The 25,508-nt window shown below is 44.0% G+C and overlaps 3 protein-coding genes and 1 long non-coding RNA gene across 6 annotated transcripts in view; 2 read left to right on the forward strand and 2 right to left on the reverse strand.

Moving 5' to 3' along the window:
- Positions 1–1,240: 1,240 nt before the first annotated feature.
- LOC111836933 (uncharacterized) lies at positions 1,241–9,480 on the forward strand. Its single transcript, XR_011984764.1, has 4 exons — positions 1,241–1,294; positions 1,401–1,537; positions 6,832–6,944; positions 9,087–9,480. It is a non-coding gene; the product is annotated as an uncharacterized lncRNA (long non-coding RNA).
- Positions 9,481–9,534: 54 nt separating this feature from the next.
- Positions 9,535–16,371, reverse strand: aldh16a1 (aldehyde dehydrogenase 16 family, member A1). Its single transcript, XM_023798623.2, has 16 exons — positions 16,241–16,371; positions 15,784–15,883; positions 15,584–15,710; positions 14,633–14,868; positions 14,288–14,475; positions 13,737–13,895; positions 13,135–13,293; positions 12,771–12,927; positions 12,600–12,675; positions 12,385–12,490; positions 12,169–12,302; positions 10,992–11,159; positions 10,687–10,891; positions 10,410–10,595; positions 10,198–10,323; positions 9,535–10,105 (listed from the first exon to the last, which is right to left on the reverse strand). Exons 1-16 carry the CDS (start codon positions 16,325–16,327, stop codon positions 9,920–9,922), a joined length of 2,400 nt encoding a protein of 799 aa, XP_023654391.2. The 5' UTR covers positions 16,328–16,371; the 3' UTR covers positions 9,535–9,919.
- Positions 16,372–16,724: 353 nt separating this feature from the next.
- Positions 16,725–20,846, forward strand: LOC111836931 (apoptosis regulator BAX-like). Its single transcript, XM_023798633.2, has 5 exons — positions 16,725–16,864; positions 16,940–17,092; positions 18,389–18,518; positions 18,811–18,915; positions 19,095–20,846. The coding sequence occupies exons 1-5, from the start codon at positions 16,803–16,805 to the stop codon at positions 19,203–19,205; spliced, it is 561 nt and encodes a 186-aa protein (XP_023654401.1). The 5' UTR covers positions 16,725–16,802; the 3' UTR covers positions 19,206–20,846.
- A 752-nt stretch (positions 20,847–21,598) lies between these two features.
- LOC111836930 (voltage-gated potassium channel KCNC1-like) overlaps positions 21,599–25,508 on the reverse strand; it is a 58,543-nt gene continuing 54,633 nt past the window's right edge. For all 3 annotated transcript variants that reach the window (XM_023798625.2, XM_023798630.2, XM_023798624.2), the window contains one exon: positions 21,599–25,486. Coding sequence is in view for 1 of the 3 variants with exons in the window: in XM_023798630.2 (XP_023654398.1) it covers positions 25,473–25,486 (14 nt within the window). In the remaining 2 variants the exon portion in view is untranslated. The remainder of the gene's footprint in view (positions 25,487–25,508) is intronic.

Here is a 25,508-nt window from a genome sequence, read left to right on the forward strand (position 1 = left end):
GAGAGCGCTGTAGACATGCAGCAGACAAGACGCATAGCACCTCAAACCCGCTTTATAACTTTACATTTAGATCGATACAGGGGGGTATGTGTATCGATGCATTCGTGTTGTGTTTTTTTCTCCCCCGCCAATCAGGAGTCAGGGGCCGCTTGTGTAGATCTTCAGATTCAGCCTTTATTGCCACAGTGAGGTTACAGCCAAGGCTGGACACCCTGCAGGATTGTGTCCAATACTGTTTTACACTAATTTTTTATACATTTTCTTATCGTGTAACAATATCTCGTCACTTAAGCATCATCATTTCTTCAACCATTCACCATCGTTGTTTTCTCCCTTGATCAACACCCCTAGATGATGTTTGTCAATCATCTCTTTTACTATTTGGTCCCTCGGCTGAAAATAATGGCGACATGACCATGTCTAGTTGTGTTTTTTTAAACACCCAGCCGTGAAATTTTGCGAATCCCTTCCTTCAGTAGCAAACCTTGCATCGGTCTTTGTCAGTCACGTGTCTGCACTGTCTAACACGCCCCCATTCGCCATTTTGAGTGTATCGCGGATGTAAACACATTTGCTTAATATTTCATATTCAGTGTTTTTTTCTCCACAAAAATGTAATGTTTTATGTAATCAGTTATAGGCAATTTTCATTACCAAAACACGCTAGTAATGCAGGTGTTTAAGAAAGGAAAAGAGTCACGAACACCACAAAAATGTCATTCCATTGACATAACTTTATTGGTCATATTTACATTCTCTATGCATTATGAAGTTCTAAATAATATTACATACATAAAATTAATACTGATTTCCGCCTCATATCGACGAGATGAATATTTTAAAAAATATTTAGCATAAAGACTGCTAGAAAGCCACATGAAATGAACAGGCAAGCCATAACTTAAACTAAACTAGAAGTAAAATTCATATCCCTACTATCCCTAGCTAGTTTTGGGTTAGTCTACCATATTAACATAAACTAGAAGTGCCAGAAATCGTTAATTAAACCACATATACTACCATATACTAACCAGACGTATGGTTAATGCTTATGTTATCGCTCGTATATATAAAGCTTATTCTCATATGTATCGTAAGGTAATGACAAACCTGCGAATCCAGCATTTGTTTTTCTGACATCCCGGCACACGCCTCCTCTTTACCCCGACCTGCAGAACTGTCGTTAACGTGGAAATGAGTTGCGTTGTGAATCTGCGGTCGATTACTTTTTCTCAAGGACCCGGATGTGTGTCACACTAGATTGAAATTGAATTTGCGAACTGAATTTTTCGAGGTAGGATAAATGCTATTTCGAGTTACTGGAATTCAAATTCAAACTATTAAATTCAGATTCAGTTTTGTAATGCGGATAACTGCAGATTCAAATATACAAAATTCAGTTTCTAGTGGCACAAATATCAGCCCATAGGGACGCAACAGAGGCTGGCTGTTGTAAGCAGGTGGCGGAAAAAATAAACGGACCAATTTAAGCATCCTTTTCAATAATCGATGGGTGCTCAGTGCGAATTCCCTTAAGGTAAAGTATGTAGTAAATATATACCATTAGATATTACTCACTGAGTAATATCTACTCACTGGGCATAAAAATAGAGCAATCATCAAACACCAGTGCTCTGCGTAGCCTGCTAGTGGCGTTCTAGCTATTTTCAACAGGCACGATAAGGCAGTAGCATCTTGAGGTTTGTCATATATGAATAAACCAGGGTAGCTAATTTTGTTCCTAAGGACAACATTAATTTCTACCAGCTAAACGTTGACGTAAACGTAGCCCCCGAGCTTGTCTAAAAAGGGAGAACCGCCTGGTGAACTTGACGGTGCATAGTTTATGCGTCACTGGCGCTGGCCCCGTTTTTTGAGATATATGCTCAAAAACAGTTTCTTATTTGAGTTTTCGCTTGTCCAAAGTCACAGTATATCGAAACTTTATGAGGTTGATAAGAGCCGACATTGCAGGTTCATTTACATGTAAGTTTATATTTTACCCAAAAACTCTCCATGGAATAGTCCTTATAGTAGTCAGTACTGACAAACATAGGACATTCTCTTATTTTAAGACAGTAACACAATTTTCCTTTTGTTCGTTGTACTATAGCTCGTCCCAGTAACAATGACATGTATACATATTGGTGCATGCAGGTGTTTTATAGAACAAATAAAAATAAACTGGTGATACTAAAATCTGTGGAGGCGGGTTCGTGCACCCAATCGTCGAAAATTATATTTTCTATTAGATTATTCATTTGACTACTAGAGTCATTGTCATCAGCTAGTGGGCGACACACAACAGATGCTTGCAAGACCAAACTATAAAAAACTATATACATGCAAAAAGAACTACTATATGTACAAGACATAAGGGTAAAGTTGGAATTATTGTGTGTCGCCCAATAGCTGATAACAATGACTCTTATTACAATTATTTATTTAAAAATTCACCAAACCCTTAAATGTGACAAAGACATAACTTAACTATTAGTTGACATGTACTGTATAGTTTTTGCACTTTAAGACGATTTGATATCGAAAATGGCCGCTGTAGTCGCACAGAAACTGCGATGCGTCTTGAACAGGCTGTGCGCGTTCCCGCAGATCGTAATCAGTTTCTGGCAGACAGTCACTTTTTGGCACAACACCTGTTACTATTAAGGTCACAATTAAGATCTTCATTAAACGATATCTTAAGAGATTGTTCGGGACTCAGATTTTCAGTATTTGTGCCCACCTCTGGCTGTAGCCTGTTCCTGACAGCACAGGACACGAGGCCAGTGTACAGCCTGGGCAGAATGTGGAGTTTGCGGGGATCTCATGATTTTAACGTAAAAATTGTAGTCTTATAACAGACTCAAATGTTTGCTTACACATCCAGTCTGACACACTGCGTTCACTTAAAAGTTACAGAGATCACTGGGTCAATGTGATCACTTCAATAAAATTTTATGTATTATTATTTTTATTATTATTATTGATATAGAATACATAGAATACTCCTTAAGCGATCGTGCATAGAAAATGGGTGATTTACGTATAGTCACATGCATGAAGTACAAGACGTATGAAATTCGTACTTTCCTGTAATGCATAAACAAATCTTATACTTTCTGAAAGGCAACATACTATAGGTTATGGACAGGCAAAATATGGTCAACTTCTATACCATTTTAAAGTAAATACAGTTTGAATTCAATGGTTTTATGTACATTTGCTTATATGAGCCAAATTTGACGACATATCTCAGAATGTTATTTTCCTATGCAATCTGATACAGTAATTGTACGCCTATGCATGCACAGCACATTTTAAGCGTGGATAATTTGGCCACAATGTCCAGGATGACAAGCGCATTCGATACGTGGATTTTACATTGCTGTACTATCGGGTGCTGTTTGTATTCAGAGGCTTAATATTTGAATGAATGACTAAGGGGTGTCCCATGGGAAATTTGTATTTAGCCAGAATGAATGGGAACAGTATGGGGTGCCATTTGTAAAATATTTCACGTTCTGTAATTCTGCTCGTTTTTTCCACGTTTAGCATTGCTTAATGTAAAAAAAAAATGCACTATGATTTTCAACTTCACTTTCACTTTTTCAAACATTTAGAGAGACAGTTATGTAAAATGTAAATGTTAAATATAAATCCATCCATCCATCTTCTGAAACTGGTTATCCTATATAGTGTCATGGGGGGTTCCCAGAGGCTACGGGCACAAGGCAGGGAACAACCCAAGACAGGGTGCCGACCCATTGTAGGGCACAATCACACACCACTCACACCTACAGACAATTTGGTAACTCCAGTTAGCATCAGCATGTTTTTGGTATGTGGGGGGAAACAGGTGTAGCCCACAACAACACAAGGAGAACATACAAACTGCTCACATATGGAACCCTGACAGAAACTTGAACCCAGGTCCCAGATGTGTGAGGCCACAGTGCTAACCACTGCAGTACCGTGTCGCCTCATTAAATATAAATGTAAATGTTAAATATAATGTTAAATGTAGATGTCATATTAGGACTGGGCAATATGGAAAAATCTTCTCTCAATATTTTTTTTCCATATCGGTCGATATTGATATATATCACGATATGAATCAAATCACTGTCAAACCACCTTTTTATTCCAAACTGAGATGTGAAGACATCATAACATTATTGTACCTTAAATATTATTTATTTTGCCAGAAGTCGAACATAAATGTCCCGTAGAACACTGCAATAAATAAAAAAGGATGGATTTCAGAAATAAAAAAGGACACTCAAATCAGGTCATTTAGAAAAGTAGTTTAAAAATAAATAATACACAGAAAGAACTTAAAATAAATAAACAATGCATGTGTAATTATATATATTTTTAACTGTTTAAATACAGTGCTACGATCATATACATACATATATTGCACAGCTCTCAAAAATTATATATATATTTATATATATGTATATACACTACTGATTTAAAGCTTCGCTATAAACTGTCTGTTATGTGCGGCTCCGGAAAGCATTTCGTGGGTCCGATCGTGCAGCAACATGGCGGCGCATGCGCAGAACCGATCGTGCATCCGGCACACATAGGGTACTTAAGTCTGTAACTGGCGCTGCCAAACGTCACCATGTCACATGGTACAAAAATCTCGCGAGAGCAAGACGACTTAAGACAGATCGTCTCAGCCCATAGCAATTGGCACCTAGTTTTGGGTCGCAGGCTCCCACGGCCTAGGAACTTTTGAAAAAAAAGGCCTAATTTTAGAGAATAAAAATTATATCAAGTAAACAAAGGGTTAAAATCGAATGAAAGTTGCTGTGTCCTATAGTGCTCAGGTAATAGTGTAATTTGCACCCATTCTGGGGTCATAAGCTCCCATTGCCTAGAACAGGGGTGCCCAACTCCAGTCCTGGAGGGCCAGAGCCTTGCACAGTTTTGGGTTTCCCCTCATTTAACACACCTGATTCAACTCCTTATGCTAATTACCACACAGCTCTTGAGCTGAGTCATTTATGGTGGAACAGGGAAAGAACTAAGCTACACAGGGCTCTGGCCCTCCAGGACCGGAGTTGGGCACCCCTGGCCTAGAAGCTATTGAAATAAATCTATTTACCCATTTTTCCTTTTAAAATGATCGTATAAAATACAATAAAGTGTTTTAAATGAGTAAAATTCACTGTGTCCTGTGTACGTCAGGTAGTTGTAGAATATGCACTCATTTTGGAGTTACTGGGTCCCATTGCATTGAAGTTATTGCAAGCAATCAGTATTTTATTATTCTGACAGTAATTCGGTGATGGTCCCTAAATCAGCGGTGCGCGAGCATCTCCGAGGCTGTGGAATTTTTCTGTGTTTCGACCGCCTAATGCCGACTTGCGTGAGTGAACATAAGAACTATACAAACGAGAGGAGGCCATTCGGCCCATCGAGCTCGCTTGGGGAGAACTTAACTAATAGCTCAGAGTTGTTAAAATCTTATCTAGCTCTGATTTAATGGAACCCAAAGATTCAGCTTGCATTATGTTATCAGGAAGACTATTCCATACTCTGACTACACTCTGTGTAAAGAAGTGCTTCCTTAAATCCAGTTTGAAATGTTCTCCCGCTATTTTCCACCTATGGCCACGAGTTCTTGTATTTGAACTATTGCTGAAGTAACTATCCGGTTGAACAGCATCCAAGCGTGTTAGAATCTTATAGACCTGGATCATGTCTCCTTTGCTTGAGGCTGAACAGATTTAGCTCAACTAACCTTTCCTCATATGACATTCCTCTAGGACCAGGAATCATTCTTGTGGCCCTACGCTGCACCTTTTCTAAGGCTGCAATGTCTTTTTAAGATATGGTGACCAAACCTGTACACAATATTCTAGGTGAGGTCTCACCAAGGAATTGTATAATCTTAGCATTACCTCCCTTGACTTAAACTCCACACACCTGGAGATATACCCCAACATCCTATTGGCCTTTTTTATTGCTTCCCCGCACTGGCGAGAATGAGACATGGAAGCATCAACATACACACCAAGGTCTTTCTCATAATCAACTACCTTTATTTCAGTAGGTCCCATAAAATACCTGTACTTTATATTTCTGCTCCCTACATGGAGTACCTCACATTTGTCTATGTTAAATTTCATCTGCCAGGTATCGGCCCAGTCACTAATTAAATCAAGATCCCGCTGTAGCTGCTGAGCTGCTAGTTCAGTATCTGCTACACCACCCACCTTGGTGTCATCTGCAAATTTCACCAGTTTACTGTATATATTGATGTCTATATCATTTATGTAAATTAGGAACAATAGTGGTCCTAAAATTGAACCCTGCGGTACCCCACTATGAACGCCGACCCACTGTGACATTATGCCTCTTATAACTACTCGCTGCTTCCTATCTGTTAACCAGTTATCAATCCAGGCCGCTACAGTTCCTAAAATACCTGTCGCTTTGAGTTTAAGTAAGAGCCTCTTGTGGGGGAAAACATCAAAAGCCTTTTGGAAATCTAAGTAGATGACATCATAGGCCTTCTTATCATCAACTTCCTGAGTAGCTTCCTCAAAAAACTCCAACAGATTTGTTAAACAGGATCTACCTCTCCTAAATCCATGCTGGCTATCCCTCAAAATGGATTTTGGAGAGGTAGATCCTGTTTAACAAATCTGTTGGCACCGCCGCTAAGTCTGGAGAGCGTGGATCTGAATATCCAACCTAAAGCTGACACCCCGTAGCTATTCATTCATATATTAAGCCTCTGAATGAATGCTCTGGTCTGATCAAAGCAACCCTGAACACCCTGCCCAAGCTCTTTTTCCCCGTCCTCCCCACCAGATTGCCCAGCAGTAAACTTTCGTCTACCCTCTGCTGGACGCGTACAATCGTAAACAACCAGGACGAGCATGAAGGGATTGAATTAGATCCCAAAAAGACTGAGTTCAACGGAGGTAAGAGGCAAGTCGCCAAGCTTCTGCTTAACTCTCTGTGGGGTAAAAACTCACGCAGTGAAACAATATGCTCCAAACATATATAGTGTCTGACCTGCGTGTGGTTTTTTTCTGTTCGGAGCTGTATGAGATTTAAAATTTCATCTTTATGAATGATGAAGTGGCTCTTGTCTGCTGGCATCACAAGTCTTCCTATAAACTCTCTTCTGGAAAGACTAACATGAGATATCCATACAGCCTGTCAAACTACAGCATGAGGTTGGCTAATGCTTTACACATAATTGGAAAAGTTATGTGACAGGGTACAACGCCATCTACATCAGCAGGCCAGGTGAATATGACCAGCCCTTAGGGAATTTTCTGGTGGAGCTTACATCGGGACCTGTGAAAAAGAAGCACAAGAGAAAAGTTCACACACTCACGACCCTTACCTCACACACCCCCAGCTTCTGCCCCAGAATATCTTATATGGCTTTTAAATGATACCCCTAATGGTCAGTGGATAGATTACAGTGATTCAATTTCAGTGATTACAGTGCCTGAAAAGAAAATGCTTCTAACGCCAAAAAGATGGTTAAAAAAGGAACATTTTATTGAAAAAGCAGTGTCACGGTTTTTCTTTTTTTTATATTTTTATTTATCTATCTACATTTATCTGACAAGTACAACACTCTTTAAAAAGTTTTGAGGAACAGACATTTAAAAAAAAAAAACACAGTTAATGCACTTTGAATATTTCTTAATGAACTCGGATGCTAGACCATCGTTTTTCCTTAAACCGTCACAGTACAACCCCAAAGTCTCTTGAAATGACAGTCCCTTGAAGCGGTGCCAGAGGAAGAAAGCAGTGTTTGTCCTGCCTGTGGAAGAAAGTCATCTTGAACTTGACGCATATTATACCGTATTTCGGTAGTGTGCCTCCCTAAAGACTACATATAACTTTTAGGGTAGTAAGGAAAATGGGGTGGATAACCGTAAGAATCGAAAACGGAAGCTTTCCCCTCTTCAGGCTCCAAGGAGGGTAACAGATCACTAGGCCTCACCCCCCCAAGAGGGGCTGTAATAGGCATTCCAGATACAATGCGATACGATATGATATAACTTTATAGTCAGTCATAAACTGAAATTCTTATTGCATCCCTGGGTGGCTTATTTAAGACAAAGACATAACTAGACGTATAACAAAAGAAAAAAAAACTTACATGTGACATCCCCACGACATACACAAATACAAATCCCCATAACATGCACCCCATAACATGTTCATGAATTAAAGTTCACTAAAACCTGTCTCTTGAAGTTTATCTCAATTACACAGCGTAGATGATGAGACTCATCTTTTGGTCCAGCAAGGCCCTGAACCATAAATCCAGACAAGTGAGAGGGCACTTCCTCCCAGCTCGTCATGTCGGTAGAGACTGAGAGCAAATAGCAAGTAACTGTTCTCTCAAAATCCTCACGGTTAGTGCATAGCGCGGAATCCCTTAAATGTTGGTTTGTAGCCAGAAAAAGGTTCTGAAACTCTCTGACTGACTGGTGCTTGGTGAAATCGGGTTGGAACGGTTTGCTCGGTATGTGCTGGTCGTTCACGGAGAGGCTCAGAAATTCCAGGTTTCTGTTTTGTGTCTCCACAAAAACTGCACAAACGATGTAATGTGGTAAGTTGCTGAGGAAAAGATTGTCCTGCAGGCAGGCTCATGAATGTGTCAGTAATGTATAGTTTTTAATGACTACCCTGCTTATGGGGTACAGGGCTAAACACTTTTAGCCTTTACAAACTTTAAGCGTATGTCCACATTGCTGCCCCGTTGGCTCTGGTGATACTGAGCCTTAGATTTAGCAATGTAGAGTTCAGGTCCAAATATGAACCACACAACCTGACCCTGGTATTAGAAAATCCATGAACCACCGAATCAAAGTGGATGAATAGGTAATTCCTCTACGGCAGGAACAGGCAGGGGTGATTTCTTTGCCTGGGGTGGTTCACCACACAGCTGGATCAATCTTTCTCCAATTGCCTTCTGATGACTTCACCCACGAACGCTACTATTGCTGCCTTTATACAAGCCAGCATCCCTCAACAGTTTGCCAGACTGGAAACCAATCTGCAGGCCCCCGTCATCGTCTGCTCTTTCCACTCAGTGGCCGGTGATACGGGTGGTTGTGTGGGGGATACCTCCAATACCACACTCTCATCAACCGACGACATCTGATGGTGAGGAAGGTACGAAAAACTATCCACTTCATATAGTCGGTGAGGGTGGTGGGTGTGGCGATCATCACATTTAAATTTTTGTTTAAAATTTAAAAGTGATGATCCAAGGAATTGTTGAGGCCATTTTGTGCAAGCTAAGGGGTCGATTCTCCCCTGCACTTCATTCAAAAAAAAAAAGTGTACCAAATTTTGTCTGGAAATTGCCAAGTACCTTGCCTTTCAGAAGGTATAAGACTTGTTTATGCATTATGCTGAGAAATGGCCTGTCAAACTTGACAAAAAACATAGGATTCAAAGTGCATTCACTTAAAAATGGTGCAGTAGAAGAAGAAGAAAGACAGGAGTTAACTAAACCGTCAATGGAATGACTCCATGTTCAAGAATAAGCACCGCAATGGCAAAGAGAATTTATTAAAGTCGTACCATAGCCATTACACAGTGAGTAGAGCCAGGCAGATGTGGCACTCTGGCCAGAGGACCAGGACATAGTGACAAAGGAGGATGTCATGGCAGGACGAGGGCCCAGCGGTTGATGTTCATCATGGCTCCATGTGACAGCCAACTTGCACCCCCCAGGACAGAGTACCCCACCCCCTGAAATGCTAGACTTTCCCCAACAATAATTCATCCTGGAGCATCACAGACAAAAGTTAGTAACTGGTTCTATGGGTTAGCGAGACCCTATGTTAATACATGACAGCTTGAAAAAGATGCGCTTCCCAAGACATGAATCACATGCCTCCCTGCTGGGGCCACCCTCCTATGCCGTGGGGATCCACACACTTTTCCAGCGCGAGGCACGTGCCCACACCTCCTCCAGGAGCGTGGGGTCAGGGGAAGTCCAGTCTCTCGCAACTCCGCTGCTTGCCTCCATCTCCTTGTCCTCGCCATTCAGCCACAGCCTCTTCAGAGGACCAGAACAGGTGTACTGAAGGTACTGGCGCCCCTAGTGGCCAGGAGGGGTAAGAGAGAAAATTTTATTTATTAATATGACAAAGCTTTCACACAGCGCAAAGAGTAGGATGGAACAGTGCTCACCTCCTGATTACCCCAGTACCATATAGCCTGTATTACACTATGATTGGCCAAGGCCTGGGTCAGATGGTCTCGGCGACCAGTCAGAATACTGACCACACCCCCTGGAATGTCAGAAAACTGCAGGATCTAGAATCCAGAGAACAGCATTAGGTTCTGTTATATTGCTGTTCCCCCCAACCACAAACACATGCAGTGAGATTATGTGAGCAGACCTGTATAAATTCCAAGGCAAGAAGAGGGTACTTTTCGCTTGGTACCATGACCACTGCGTTGCCAGCAGCGACAGCAGCCCCAAGCAAAGAGACCAATGAGAGAAGAGGCCTTGAGTCAGGGAGTACCACACCCACCACTCCTATTGGCTCTGGCAAAGACAGGGCAGAGCCAGACTGGAGAAGCGACTGAGGGAGACATTGCAGTGTATACATTACATATATGTAAGTACAGCATGGAGATTTAATCACTGCTGGCAGTTTGTTTCCAGTGTCTGACCTGCACACCACCCCGTTCCTTGTCACAGAGAGCCGCACAATCACAGAGTCGGGAGACACTGAGATCCACCTCCTTCTCTGCATCCTCCAATGGGAGGCCAGTCTGAGTACTGAGTGACTTGGTCATATCCTGCCTCTTTGAATTCAAGCATTCAGACAGACGGTAGAGTGACTGAGAGCGGGAGGCGGGGCCTTTCTTCATCCAGCTAAGAGAAGTGGGACAGAGAGGCAGCAGGGCGTGACCTCGGTGAGCAACAGCTGGGAGGTGTGGCTTACAAACAGACACGCTGAAGTGACGCTCTTTACCCTGGCTGGACCTTCAAAGCAGCCTCCACAGCATCACGCACATCTTTACGGCCACTGTCAGGGCAGTAAGCCAGCACTTCTCCACCTGCTGTCCGAACGGCCATATTGCAGCCGGAGTCAGACTTGCACAGTCGACCCCCGACAAGCTGGAGGAAGGAGCGAGGGACCCTACAAACGTGCCAAGAAAATCAGAGAGCAGTTACACAGAGAGAGGGATTTAGTTAAAAAGAGAAGCACAGTTGTTACAGAGGGAGAGAGAGACAGTGAGCTGATACACACCCTGACACAGAGGGAGAGAGAGGCCCTGTTCACACCTGACATTAATATGAGTCTCCGCATGCTTCTCGACTGACCGCTTGTAAATCGGATCTCACTCTCGCACTTTATTTAAAAAAGCATGTAAATGACTTCCGTATGCAGAATCTGCCGAACATTAAAAGGAGGAAAAGAAGGAATCAAAAGCTATTGCCGCATTCCAGGGTAACCACACCACCTAAGATGTTTAAACGATGCAGTCAGGGCCGGAGTGGGACTGAATTCCTGACCGGGAGTTCAAGCCCCCAGACAGCCCAATATAAAACTACATACACAATCACACTATTATAATATATTTCTATTAACATCCATTATCTAGGCTACTGAACGCACATTCATACCTACGTGCGTTAAGATTGTGTTCATGTAATTTTAATAAAGCGTGGAGTAGCTTTGACAAAAATAAGGACGTCAAAGTGCACAAGAAATTTATGATTTGTGCAAATTTCAAAACAAATTTAATGAATCACTTTTTACACAATTTGTTTTTCCGAATTTGTGCGGAACATTAATGATGCGCACTTTGACAATGAATGGGTCACAACAGTTCGATATTAAACCAACTTCCCAGTAGATTCATTGTATGTCTGTACTTCCTCCCAAACGAGGACGTCAGCTGAGTAGGTGGTCCTTCAATGCAGCCCGGGACACATTCGCGTTCACACTGCTGTAAGAATGTGGCCCTATGCGTTCCAGACCACCTCGGAATGTGGTTTGAGCGATCGGATCTCGATGCGATTTCAATGCATTTTGAGTGCGTTCACACCTGTATTTAGCACTGTCCTCTTGTGATCAGATCACCTTGGATGCACGTTAATACCAAGTGTAAACAGGGCCGGAGAGTCACACACTCAATACTCACTTTTGATCGGATTTGTGCTCCGCTGGGGCAGACGGCCCTGACACAGTGGAGCCGAACGTGGTGTAATCCATAGGGAGAGGAGAAGACGGAGGGAGGCAGCAGGAGGTACTGGGGCGCAGGAACTGGAACAGTCCCTACCAGTGGGCGGGAATGGGGTAGGGGTGAGGGTGAGGCTGAAGGTATGCAGTCTGACACAAAGACAGGAGGCCACCTCACCTCTCTGCCCCCGTCGGTACAGTTCCCACTCTCCTTTGCTCCCGAGATGGGGAGCGATGGATCCAGGACGGAGTGGGAATTTAGCCACACGGAGCCCATGGATAGACTGGGAGACAGACAGGGAGGCCAGAGAAAACATAAGAGAGGTACACAGGTACGGAGACAGAGTGAGGCAGGCGGGGATCAGGCAGACAGGTAAGGGGATAGTGTCTCACCCTCTGGCAGCCTCTAAAGCGAGAGTCAGATCCTCTGTCCACAGACAGCCAGCCTGTCCGTGTGGCGAGTGGTTCCCTGGAAAAGGAAATATTCCACTGATGATTAATCACTCGGGTCTGGGACATTTGGTTGGCTCACACGACCACACACACACACACACACACACACACCAAGAGTGATGCCCTCGTCAGTGGTCCTGAAGCACAGGGCAGGCAAGACGGGCCCTGGGGGTGGGGACACAGCAGAGGGACAGGAGGGAGCGACCCCCCAGAGCACGGTGGGGGGGTAGGCGGCTGAGGAGCTCGGGGGAGGACATGGCTGAATCACCTGTGCAGAAACACACATCCCTCTGAACACTTCCAAGAAACACAATGACCTTTGAAGACGAATGTGGACAGTTTCATCATTAAAATGTTACCTTTATAAGCACATATGTTGCATCATTTGTATGTTGGAACCCAGAATTAAACCCCAAAGGACTGCCAGTAACCACAGCGAAAAGCACCTGTCCCATCTGCACACTGTTTGACTCACTGTGGCCCCCTGCTGCGCTGCCTCCTGCACTGCAATATCCACAGTGGCTCGATCAGATTCAGCCAGAAGGGGAACACACTTCATCTCTGCCATTCGAATCTTCAGTCGAGCAGCAACGACGTCCCAGACTGATTCCTGCACACAGAGCACCCATCGCCACTGGAGGAGAGAGAGTGCAGTGCGGAGGGAGAGGAAAAACGACATCAGCATATGGGCTAAAGGCCCTTACCTTTAGAGCAGGAACCTAAACAGGATGGGTCGTGCTGTTGTACCTTTCAGCTGCTTTAGTGACATTCTCTATGCAAACCGATAGCACACAGAAACAGACAAACAGAGCACAAATATCCAAACAAAGAGACACGCACACAGAAAAACAGACAAGCGCACAGCGACGTAGAGACACACACAAGCGCACACAGAGATATGCAGACACAGACAAGTGCACATAGATGAGCAGAGACACAGACACACAGATGTGTGTACAGACACAGAGTCCCGGGAGCCTGTCAGCGATTTAGCCCATCGTCTTTCTAGCATGGCTGTCAGCCATAGGGCTCCTTCAGGCTGGATGGTGGTTTGTCATCTGCTGAACAAATACTCACATCTCTCTTCTTTTTGAAGGCTGCTTCTATCATGCCATCCACAGCACTGTCTATATCTGCAGAATCAAAAATGATGAAGGGACAGACAGCGCTGGAGGAAAGGGAAAGCCAGACAGGGACACCAGTGCCGGCCATCTCCCGGCTCAGAGCCCGTCCTTCCTGTGGGGGTGGGGTAGAATCAGTATAGCACATTAGCACTGACTTTGCAAACACAGAAGCAATTAGCAGAAAGCAGTGGTCATCAATCCTGTTCTGCACATGGTGCAGGAGCTGATGGGATTGTTCAAGCAATTTCCACCACACTGACAAGGCTATCATTATACAGGATGCTAGAATGTCATAATATTACTGACCAGCAGAGGTCAGGCTGCCTAATAAGGCACTGACTAATGGTGAATGCACATTGTGTAATATATACATACATATATACATACATATACACATACATACAAATACACATACATATACATATATACACACACACATATATATATATATATATATATATATATATATATATAAAATCACAAAACTAAGCAACAAAACCTTACCTTTTCATTCCCACTGTATGTGACACAGCTGATGTGCTGATATCGAGCTACTGTGACCCCCAGTGACAGGGTCTGCCCCATTACCACATTAATAGCTCCGGCAGGAAGTCCCGCCTCTCCACCGAGGCTGGCCAACAGGAGAGCGGGAAGAGCCGATCCGGTGCCAGGTTTCAAAATAACAGTGTTGCCTTAAAAACAGAAACCATGTGACCATGGCATCATTATGACATCATTTTAAAGGGTTTTAATACACGTTGAGAGGCTGCCAGCATGGGGGAGGGATTTCAGGAAGGGGGAGGAGCTTTGAGAAGGACCTGATCACTGTGCTCCAATTGCAACACTCACCCATTGATAAGGCAGCCATGGCCTTCAGCAGGAGCGAGTAGGCGGAGGCATCGTCAGACAGCAGCAATGCCACCACACCCACAGGACTCCAGCCAGGAAGCTGAGCATCTCTCAGCTGGGCCCAGCTGGCGTAATACTGCAGCAACCTGACCAGCGCAGCTGCTGGGCTGGGGGACTGGCTCAGCTCACAGAGCTCTGCGAGGCACTGGGCATATCTCTGCAGGGCAGCCGCCCACCTGAGGGGCGGAGCAGAGAGGAACCAATCAGATGGGTCAACGCTGCATGGAGCACCACCATGCTACTGGCCCGGCCTGCTTCAGGGCCAAACGTGATTTTCACAGATCGGCAGGCTTCCATGCAGAATATGTGGCCTGAATTTGGAAAGGAAACCATATATATTCCTGTCGATGTATTTGATTGTGCCAGAGGTTGGAATAACTAAAGGCCACACTTCTGTGGATGTTAACCAGCCTTTAATAATACACACACACAACCTTGGCTCAGGGAAAAATAGTGACCAGGCCAGTGCCAGCTGAAAGCAGGCGTGCTGCAGGGAGCTTGTACTGTAAACAACCTCATACGTCACTGGAGCTGATTTTATTTGCTAATAATGATAAACCGAGAGTTTATTTTACCAAGACTTAACTAACTGGAACCAAGACAGTATGTTCTTTTATTATAAGAACATACTATTATATCTTGAATTCAGAATGAGCCCTAAATTGTAATTGTTAATGTGATTATAAAAAAAATACAAAGAATGTAATTGTCGCGAATTTTGAGAAACGCCGCTGCAAAAAAAATCAGGCGTTTCTGCCTGAAATCTTGCAGGGTCTGCTGAACACAAAAACACGCCTACTGCTGACATTAGCATGGAGCCAGTACTTTGTGCAAGGAGGGACTGGCCAAGTTCCATCCTGCTCTTCCCCCCCCCCCCGTGTAATTGGGTACCTCCTCAGAACACGAGCTCGCTGAGGGCAAGTCAGGCCGGACCAAGCGCGGAATGCGGCTTTGGCAGCAGAAACGCTCAGGGACACGTCATCGTCAGAGGCACACAGGATACTGCACACGCTGCCACCTGCAGGAGGAGATGGGGCCGCACAGGTCAAGCTGCCAAGCCTCCAGCCTCATGGAGCATAAACAGCAGGTACCTGAAGCGTCCGTCAAAACACTGGCCTGTCTGCCAGCCGGCCGAACAAACTGTCCATTGATGAAAAAACCCAGCGAACGGGAGTGAACATCCAGCCAGGCCTGAAATGGACAAGACGGACACCTGCATACGGTTAGGCTGCGGCACTATCCTATTAGCTATGTCACCACCCCTCGTATTAACCAATAGGAACAGTGGGCATTGCAAACAGCCCCAGCAGCACAAAAATCACGATGGAGATAGGAGTCGAGCACGGAAAATCAACCCACACACAAGCTTACGTTAGTCAGTCACATGGCTGCCCGGGGGAATACAGTAAATCCACTCAGTAAACTTGCACACTCGGGAAAATGGAACAAAGTCTCCTCTGAAGTGCAAGACCATCCGACGAGAGACACAACGCCTAATCCATGCCAGTAAATGCGCCAAATGTGCATCAGAAAGGTCCACTTACTCACCTGAGCAGCCGAGCTGCTAGGAGCGGAGGGTGCGTACTCCATGGATCGGAATACGTCAAAAACGGTCTTAGAGCTGCTGCCGGCCATATGAATGTGGTGAAATGTATTTAGCACTGCAGTATTTTTCGCGAAATAACTCGCTTTGTCTTATTATACGGAAATGAATTATGCTGTATGCTGTTTATTGTTTTGTTTTTTTCAATTAAACTAATTGCTTGCAGTTGCAGATTTTGGCATCACAGGTTTTAGAGAGCTAAATAATTCGCACGTAAAACTTTTGTATTATTTTCTTTTTACCAGAAAGCATGTGTTGATCGCTTCCCGTAAATCGGTAGCCCGCAACAACTTGTAGAGGAGACGTTAACGCTGATTTTATCCGTTTAATCCTTTACATGAGACCTCCCCACATGTCAAAGTCCTCCAGTCTACGCTAGGCTATGCTACAGATCGAGTTCCGCACGGACAGTCCAAAGTGGAACACAGTCACGTGATTCTGAGTTAGTTGAAAGTGAAACTGCATTGGAGACGGTGGCGGATTTCGTTAGTGTTATACCGGGTGTTAATGGATCCTAATGAAGACCAAGATAATGCGGCTAGGACAGTCGTTATGTTGAGCCTACGAGGGTGAGTGTGACTTTTCTTCAGTCAGTGTGTTTGTCGAGGTTGCTCTATGTGTCTTAAGAGCGGTTTCGCCGGCAGCATCGTTGAAGATCAGTTACCGGGAGAGCCCGTCAACGAAGTACTGCGAGGTCTGCTGCCGGAACACGATGTGGAGGACGAAGCCGTGAACCAGGTGGCCAAACAAGTCAGAAGAATAGCCAAAGATTTGGAGAAGGACACACTTCTACAACAGTCAGTATTTAACAGTGTTTACTTATATGATAAATAAAGACTATCATATAAAGCAGTGGTTCTCAATCTTTTTCTTATCCAAGGACCCCCTGTGTCCAGGAAAATGCAGGGAAATAAAATGTGCAGTTAGTCAAAGTAGGGGAGACTGGAGGCAGTGCAACCAGTTAGGTGAGTTCAATATGTAAGCTCTGGCAGATATGGCTATGGCAGCATAAGTTGGAGGGAGAGGCAGGTGGAAGCGCAGGCATGGGGGGTCCCTGAACATCAGCACTCCAATTCCACAAGGGGTTGTGAAGCTAGAGTGACAGCACTGACCGTTCAGTTCATCCAAGCCAATGGCACTGACCTCACCCAGCTCTACACCTCACACTACAGGTCTAACTGGGAGTGAGCAGTCAGCTAGAGCTAGAACTAGAGTCCCTATAGACTAGACTAAACAAGTGTGTTTTTACTCGAGTCTTGAACATTGAGAGTGAGCCTGGATCTTGCATATCCGCTGGAAGATGATTCCACAGCTGTGGAGCTCTGTAAGAGAATGCTCTGCAGCCCTCCATAAGTCTTTCTACTCTAGATACACTAAGCAAGAGTAGGGTATCAGTTTTCTGTTTACTCCGCATCTAAATGCCCTATTCCTGTGAGGCTGTGTTACAATGGTTCTAAAATGAGAAGCCTGACAACCATTAAAAATGCACATAATTGAAAGTATACTCATTTTAAGGAATTGGCTTTCAACAAATTAAAACGAGCTCTGCAAATTACTATATTTAACAATGTTTTTAAACAAACCAAGTAACAATGATTCCTTGCCTTTCCCCTCCATCAGCTTCCCTGTGAGACTGAGTGGTTTGATTTTTAGCTGAGAATTCTGGGAGTCTGTGTTATGCCATGGTCGAAGCAACCAGGAAGTAATACTGTTGGTTTCATTTAAGATTTTAACGCACAATAAAACTATATCAATGTAACCGGTGTTGGCATTATATATCTCATTTTTAAAATATATTGATATACCATAAAAATTTGTGTAGACTAACACCCAGCCCTAGCAACATCATCATTTTTTTTTACTTCTCATAAAAACTGTGTGCTCCCCCTTGGTCCTCATTGAGGCCCCCTAGTGGGCTGTGTCCCCTTATTTGACAACCATTGCTACAGTGTAAAGGGAACCAAAACCTTCTCCTTCAAAGAGAGTACAAAGTGTCCCTCAAAGACACCACCCACTGACCCAGACTTGGGACTAGCATGACCTGTGTCACTGACTCGTCCCTGACTGCCTGCCTCTGTGTTTCTGATATCCAGATCCATTGATGTACTTCGAAAGGTTTGCAAAGATAGCTTTATGAAGATTGTGGAGAAGGTGATTGTAGATGGCATAACCTGGGAAAAAGTCATTGTTCTGCTTTATATAGCAGGGAAATTCATTGTCAAGGTATGGTATTCACCTAATGGTGTCAGTGTTCATTCAAATACACAAATTCCCTAATAACCACCTTCTCCTCTAAATTAATTTAATTGAAGTTTTAATTTAAGTTTTAATTAAAAAAAATAGCAATGCACCCCATTTTTATTAAAGCTCAATTTTCCTCCACAGCAAAACTTTCTGAATGACATTGCATTGATCGGCAAGTTTATAGATGTAATTTCAAAGTGCTGTCATTAAGACATTTTCTCTATCAAAGTGGCCATTTGTACCAGTGGTAACCAGTCAGCTTTTCTTCCAGTTAATTAAAGAGCACTTACAGCAGTCACTGTCAGATATCCTCACCTGGACCTGGGATTTCTTCAAGAGGAGAGTATTATCCTGGATCGAGCAGCAGGGAGGATGGGTAAGAGATCCATTCCTTCAGTAAACGCAGTGGCCATTGATTTTCCTTTACTGCGTGTTGAAATGCAGAGGAAGGCTGGTCACCTCCTGATCAGAGACCCTGGTAGCTGCAGTGAAAGTGTGGGACACAGTAGTAGCCCCTTGTGCTTCAGCCGGATTAAGTCTGACTCTCTCCCGCAGGTGAGCTCTCTCTCCAGCTTTAGCACTCCGGCTGTCCAGTACTGGGCCATCTTTGTATGTGGATTCCTGTGTTTGGGGTTTGTCTTGTGGAGAGCAGACAGATCAAGCTGATGGATCGTCCACCAAGAAGACATAACCTTCTTTTAACCAAGGTCCATTGTGCAAGTGCGTAACACAAGTACATCAAAAATAATATAAGAGAAAATGCAGAAACTGCTGGACAGTCTTCTTTAGAGAGAATATCTGAGTATTTCTAATGAACATAATGAGTTTGAAACTTCATCTGATCATGTTTGCATCATTAACATGGATATTAAGTAAAGGCACTTGTTTCGTGTACGTGATGTACGGCGCCATGCAGGCAGGCAAAGGAATCTGTATGATCTCCTGTTCTGTACTCACCTCTGTTGTGCTCAGACGGCATTTAAAAAGTCACCTGGCAGATGTATGTTGTGTATTTTTATAACGGTGCATCTTTTTTTAACTAAAAACTTGGTGCCACATTGTGTTTGTGTGTTTATATGACCTTTGTGTGTCATGCAAGCATTAATCAGCCATCTAGCTGATATCCTGTTACCCATTTGGCTAATTTATTCAGCTGAACAGCTAGCTGGGGAGGGCACTCTGGGTTGTACAAAACTGAAGGAGTCCCTTATGAAAGGGCTGATGCTGGCCGTGCTTATCTTCAGCTGTGTGCTCTGAGCACCCCCATGACTGCTGTGCTGTTAGGTTTTCCCCTGCCCCTTCAGTGGGGGTGCACACACACACACACACACACACACACACACACACACACACACACACCTGCTATGCTAATCTGGCCAGATGAAACGCCTGCTAGCTGCTGGGACACACAGAGCCCGCTGCCTCTTGCTTCTCTGGCCTCGGAGTCTATCCTGCCACACATGCAGGCAGTAGGTATGTAACACAGACTCCAAGCATGACAGGCAGGGACTCATTGTGTTGATTTTCCTCTGTATAGTGAGCAAATCTGATGTGAAGACACCACCTTAATGATCATCTGATTTTATTGAATCGTTTCAGGCTTTTTAGCCGAGGGTGTATTGCTTTGCTATATAGATAAAGCTGATGAAATTTCATTCAATATCTGGTGGAATTTTTATTCAAATAATACCTGCACGTTACCGACAGTGTGTTGCCTGGAGCAGAGCTCAGAGTCATCTGATTGGTGAACGGGCTGGTCACATGACTGCCCATCACCCCATGTTACACACACAATTGAGAAGGAATTTCTATAGAGGTAAAAATTGAACTTTTCATTGTGAATATTGAGTAATATGATTAGTCAAATATGAATAGTTGGTGTTGGTATTGTATTCCCGACATAACATTTAATCACAAGAAAAAAATTACTTAGTGTTATATTCTCAATAAGAATGAATACATAAAAATACACAATGCACAAAGACACACTTAGAAATAATAAACACACTGGACACATACTGAAAATTTTGGCATAAGCTTTTGATATTTTTATTTATTTTTAAATTATGTTATCTTTTTAGATTTAATTCATTTTTGTGTTTTTTAACGATTTTAACTTTTATCTTTTTTCTATCTACAGGGGAGATGAGTTCAAGTAAGCTGCATTCGTGTTCAAACTCATACTTTTAATAATATAGCTCTTCTGTCATTTTTTTCACAAACTTTGTTAAATTACGGTGGTTTATTAATTATTTTCTTTCCATGTTTCAAAAATATAAAAGATAAATAATAAACATTCCATTGAAATATCATTTGTACAGTTTTTTTCTTTTTTACATTTTTAAATGAATCCAGCATCGTTATAACACTAACCCCACACACCTTTCTGTAACTCTCTCTCTCTCTCTCTTGCTCTCTCTCACTCCCTCCCTCTCTGACCGTCACCCTAAAATCCTGCTCTCTATCAGCCTCTGCAGCATGTTGCTGTGCTACAGTAACACGTGCTGCACTGTCAGCTGCATCTTCCCAGTTCAAACACCCAGATAAACATGGGAATGAATCAGAGGACCCTGTGGTGGGATGGGACTTTCAGGAGGATCTGTGTTATTGACTTGGGCACATGTGTGTGTGGTCAGGACATTCCCCTGGAAAGGGGAGGGCAGCCATGATAGAGGATGCTCAGCATCCACACCCTGTGGGATGGACATACAAAAAGGCAGCAGAGGAGAGCCGTGAAAAACAATCACCCTCACACACTGGCCTTGGTTGTGACCATGACATGGTGGCTCATTCCGCCACTCTGTGAAAGCCTGACAGCAGCAAGAGAAGCTTCCTGACCTGAATCCTTCACATCCTGGCGTTAGATGACACCATAACACCGAATCATGAACTACGTGCTAGTATGTAGATCTCAGAAAGAAAGCAGGCTGCTCAGAGATATTCCGGAAGCATGACCACACCAAGAGTGGCCACTTTCAGCAGAGTGACAGAACTATGAAGCTGTGCTACTGTAAAGCTATATTTATGAGAAGGAGAGACATGTTTAGAGAAACACGAAGACATCTGGCCTTATATTTTTAGTTTTTTTTTTTTGCATTGGTGGAACTACGTACAGTGCCCACACATGTAAGTGATCTTTTGTTGTCTTTCTCTGACATCAGCTTCCTGCAAACTCTGCCACCAACGAACTCAAAAATGGTCCAGGTTCCTGTACTTGGAAGCACAGAGATTACCTGAGTGACCAAGAGGTATGAGAGTTTAACTGTGTGCTTTTGGTGGAATTAAGCCGGTTATATGGGTCCTTAAACAAAGAGGAATCAAAAGTGTTCCGTATGGAATGAAATAGAACAACAGGTGGGAAGCAAATGAAAGCACGCTTCCACTTCCTACTTGCAGGCTGTTAGCTCAGCATTTTCTTTCAGTACTTTTAAAGAGCAGATATGGGGTGAGAGAGAGAGTTACATCATTCTTTCCATTTCAGAAGTAAGCTTTGTTTTCTTTTTTCACACATGCGTTATAATTCAACTTCAAACAATATGACATTAAAACAGGAGGCAGGGATGCAAAGGAGGAAAATGCATGGAGCCAGCGAGCGAGCAGAGCGGGGACGGAGAGAGAGGTCAAAGGGCAGCACAGCCATGTGACTGCAAGGTCCGCACTGCGCGCTTCTGATATGTTTCCAGGTTTATTTCAAGTAAAGGTGCACAGATGCTGCTGCTGCCATTGGTCTAATGAGGGTTTTGGCTTTGATTAGGTGAGAAGAGCGACCCCAGCTCTGGTGACCTGGACAGACACTCCGAGGCACCGGCGCTTGGCTGTTTCATGCTACGTTTTCAGCATCTGTGTCCGAAACAGCCTTTCATCTCGCTAACCCTAGAAGCAGGAGGGACTAGGCAGGTGTGTCTTAAAACTCTTAAAACATTTGTCTTCCATATATCAGGACAATAAAGGAAGCACTGGGAGGGAGGGAGAGAGCGAGCAATGAGAGAAAGAAAAGGTGAACAGAAGAAAAAGAAAATAGGGTGAATTTATCAAGCAGTTTAATTGTGGAAAAAAAGAATGTAAAATAAAGATGAACTAACTAATCTGAGTGAATCTCAGTTCCTGCCTTGACTTGCCTGCTTTGGGATTTTTCTAAAAGTCAGGGCCATAACCTTCTGCATCCCTCACATGTCAGACAGCATAATGGTACAAAATGCATTAATCACTGAAGATTTACACGATACGACTCACTTCGACTGTAGGCCACAGGTCCAAGCTTGCATCACCCGTCAGCTGCCACTGTTTGCTATTGCTAGACCAGAGCAGACCCTGCACAGGCCCAGGCCCTCGGGTGCGAACCACAGCCACTGGCTCCCCAAACACAGAGGCAGTTCAGAGAGCTGGTGACCCCAGGAGCATGACAATGTCATGCATCATGTACCACTGTGGGGACATTTTCAGTGGTACCAGCAGGGGGCAGTGCAAGGCTTCAGCCATGACACCAGCTACACACTCACATTATGATGGGAAAGGCGAGGACAAAGGGACTCGAGATAAAGCACCATCCAGCAAAAACAATGTCTTTCAAACAAGTTAAAAATAAAAATGCTATTTGCTGTTGTTGGTGTTGCAATCAGGAGCAAATGGTGCCACAGCCACAGGGGGGCGCCGTGTTCCCACAACTGGCCTGGGGTAGCGCTGCTTTCAAGCCTTGCTAGCAGCCCTCAGGAGGAAGCATGGGTTTGAGAGTGGGGCGAAGGCCTGGGTAGGACAAAGGTGCAGGGTCACAGGGCCCAGGTGGGATTAAAGGGGGCGGAGTCACAGGGCTTAGGTGGGAACAAAGGGGGCAGAGTCACAGGGCTTAGGTGGGAAAAAGGGGGTGGAGTCACAGGACTTGGGTGAGAAGAAAAGGGGCAGAGTCGCAGGAGAATCAGCCCCAGGGCAGAGGAGATGCAAGGACTTCCAGGGATTTCCAGAGTTTCCAGGAAGCTCGTGGCAGAGTTCATGTCCGGCACTCAAACCGATTTCTTAACAAAATATTGTTCAGTATTGTTCATCTTGCAGTATTGTTTTTTTATTTATTTTTTTTTATTATTCAAAACAAAATAGAGATCCTCTTTTGTATAATCCTTTTTTTGTCTGAGTTGCATATAACGTATGTCTTTTAGTTTCTTTTTTAATTACTGACCTCTCCTTTTTCCAGTCAGGCCTTGCAGAAGTAAAGTCATGCAGAATCATCATGCTGGTAAACTAGGTAATAAAAATGCTCTTTTGTTTTTTTTTTGTCTTCTCCCCTGATTTGTCTAGAAGCATAAACCTTCACCATTTCTGTACATGGTACCTTCTCTGAACTCCTAAACCCTTTTCACTCTCTTCTGTTTCACCGTGAGAAGCTGCTCATTTGAGTTAGTTTTATGTTTGTTTTTGAGTCTTCACTCTTGGTGATTGTGATTTAAGTAAGATATGTTGCTGATTCCACTTGTAGGCCTCAGTCCTTCTTATTTCTTTCATGCCATGCGATGCGTAACGTGGCAGCTGAACTATGAAATGTTGAAGAATGAAGAGAGAGAGGGAGAGAGAGGGAAGGAGAGAGAGAGAGAGAGAGAGAGAGAGAGAGAGTGCACCAGCCAGATGTTATTCCCGCTGCCCCTGATGTTTGCAGACACAAAAGTAGCTGACGATGTTGATTCTCAGATCAGAGCATGTGATTGGTCCCTCTTCACATTAGCTGACTGCCGAGGGGCTCATATTGGCTTAGAAGATCCATGAAGCATCAACAGTGCCAGTGCTTATACAGAGGTGTGAGCAAGTAGGGAGCAGTTCCATGTGTGCTGTGCTGTGGCTTGTCATGTTGTGAGTGAGAACCTCCATCTAGCCTGTCTGTCAGCCAGGCTTCAGGCCCCCACTGCCTCAGCCAGCTTATGAAGTTACAGACGAATACATGAAACCTTTATACTGTTTTCACCAAGTGAGAGGAACCTTCTGGTTGCCCTTCTGGTTAGTTATAGGAGAAACACTGAGCAGGCAGAGTCATTGGCTAATCCAAGGAGAGAGCAATTGGCTGACTAGTTTTTGGGCATGACTAAGTCATTGGCTGATCAGAAGAGAGATGTGGAGACTCACTTATTGGTTATTCAGAGAATGAAGATTGACGAGGTTCAGTCATTGGCTGATTTGAGAAAGAAGCTGGGCAAGGTTCGGTCATTGGCTGGTTGGAAAATGGAGGCAGACATGGCTCAGTCATTGGTTAGTTGGAAAAGGAAGACAGGCATGGCTCAGTCATTGGCTGGTTGGAAAAGGAAGATGGGCATAGCTCAGTCATTGGCTGGTTGAAAAAGGAAGGCGGGCATGGGTCAGCTGTTAGCTGGTTGGTAAAGGAAGGTGAGCATGGCTCAGTCATTGGCTGGTTGGAAAAGGGAGGCGGGAATGGCCTAGTCATTGGCTGGTTGGAAAAGGGAGGCAGGCATGGCTTGGTCATTGGTGGGTTGGAAAAGGGAGATGGGCATGGCTCGGTGATTGGCTGGTTGGAAAAGGGAGGCGGGCATGGCTCGGTCATTGGCTGGTTGGAAAAGGGAGGCGTGCATGGCTCAGTCATTGGCTGGTTGGAAAAGGGAGGCGGGCATGGCTCAGTCATTGGTTAGAGATCTACAGCAGTGACATACCAATGTGTTATTCAGGAGATTCTCCTATAACAGCTTGTCTTCAATCAACAAATGCTACATAAGTGGTCAGGGCTTCACAATGGTGCAGTAACATATATGCAGGGAGTTTGTGTGTCCCTCCATGTTCTCATAACGAGAGTCTCAGTCTATCTGTGCATGGAGATGGCTCTCTTTCTCATTCTCTCTCTCTCTCTATCTCTCCATCTTTTCCGCCGCGCTTTCGCACCGCCCTTCCTTTTGCAGACTGGATTTTGTCATAGATGTTTCTTCTTTAGAGAAAAGGGAGGTTTTAGAAACTCAGCACTGAAACAGAAGAAAACACACA

This window comes from Paramormyrops kingsleyae, chromosome 22 (assembly GCF_048594095.1).
Source record: "Paramormyrops kingsleyae isolate MSU_618 chromosome 22, PKINGS_0.4, whole genome shotgun sequence".
Lineage (NCBI taxonomy): Eukaryota > Metazoa > Chordata > Actinopteri > Osteoglossiformes > Mormyridae > Paramormyrops > Paramormyrops kingsleyae.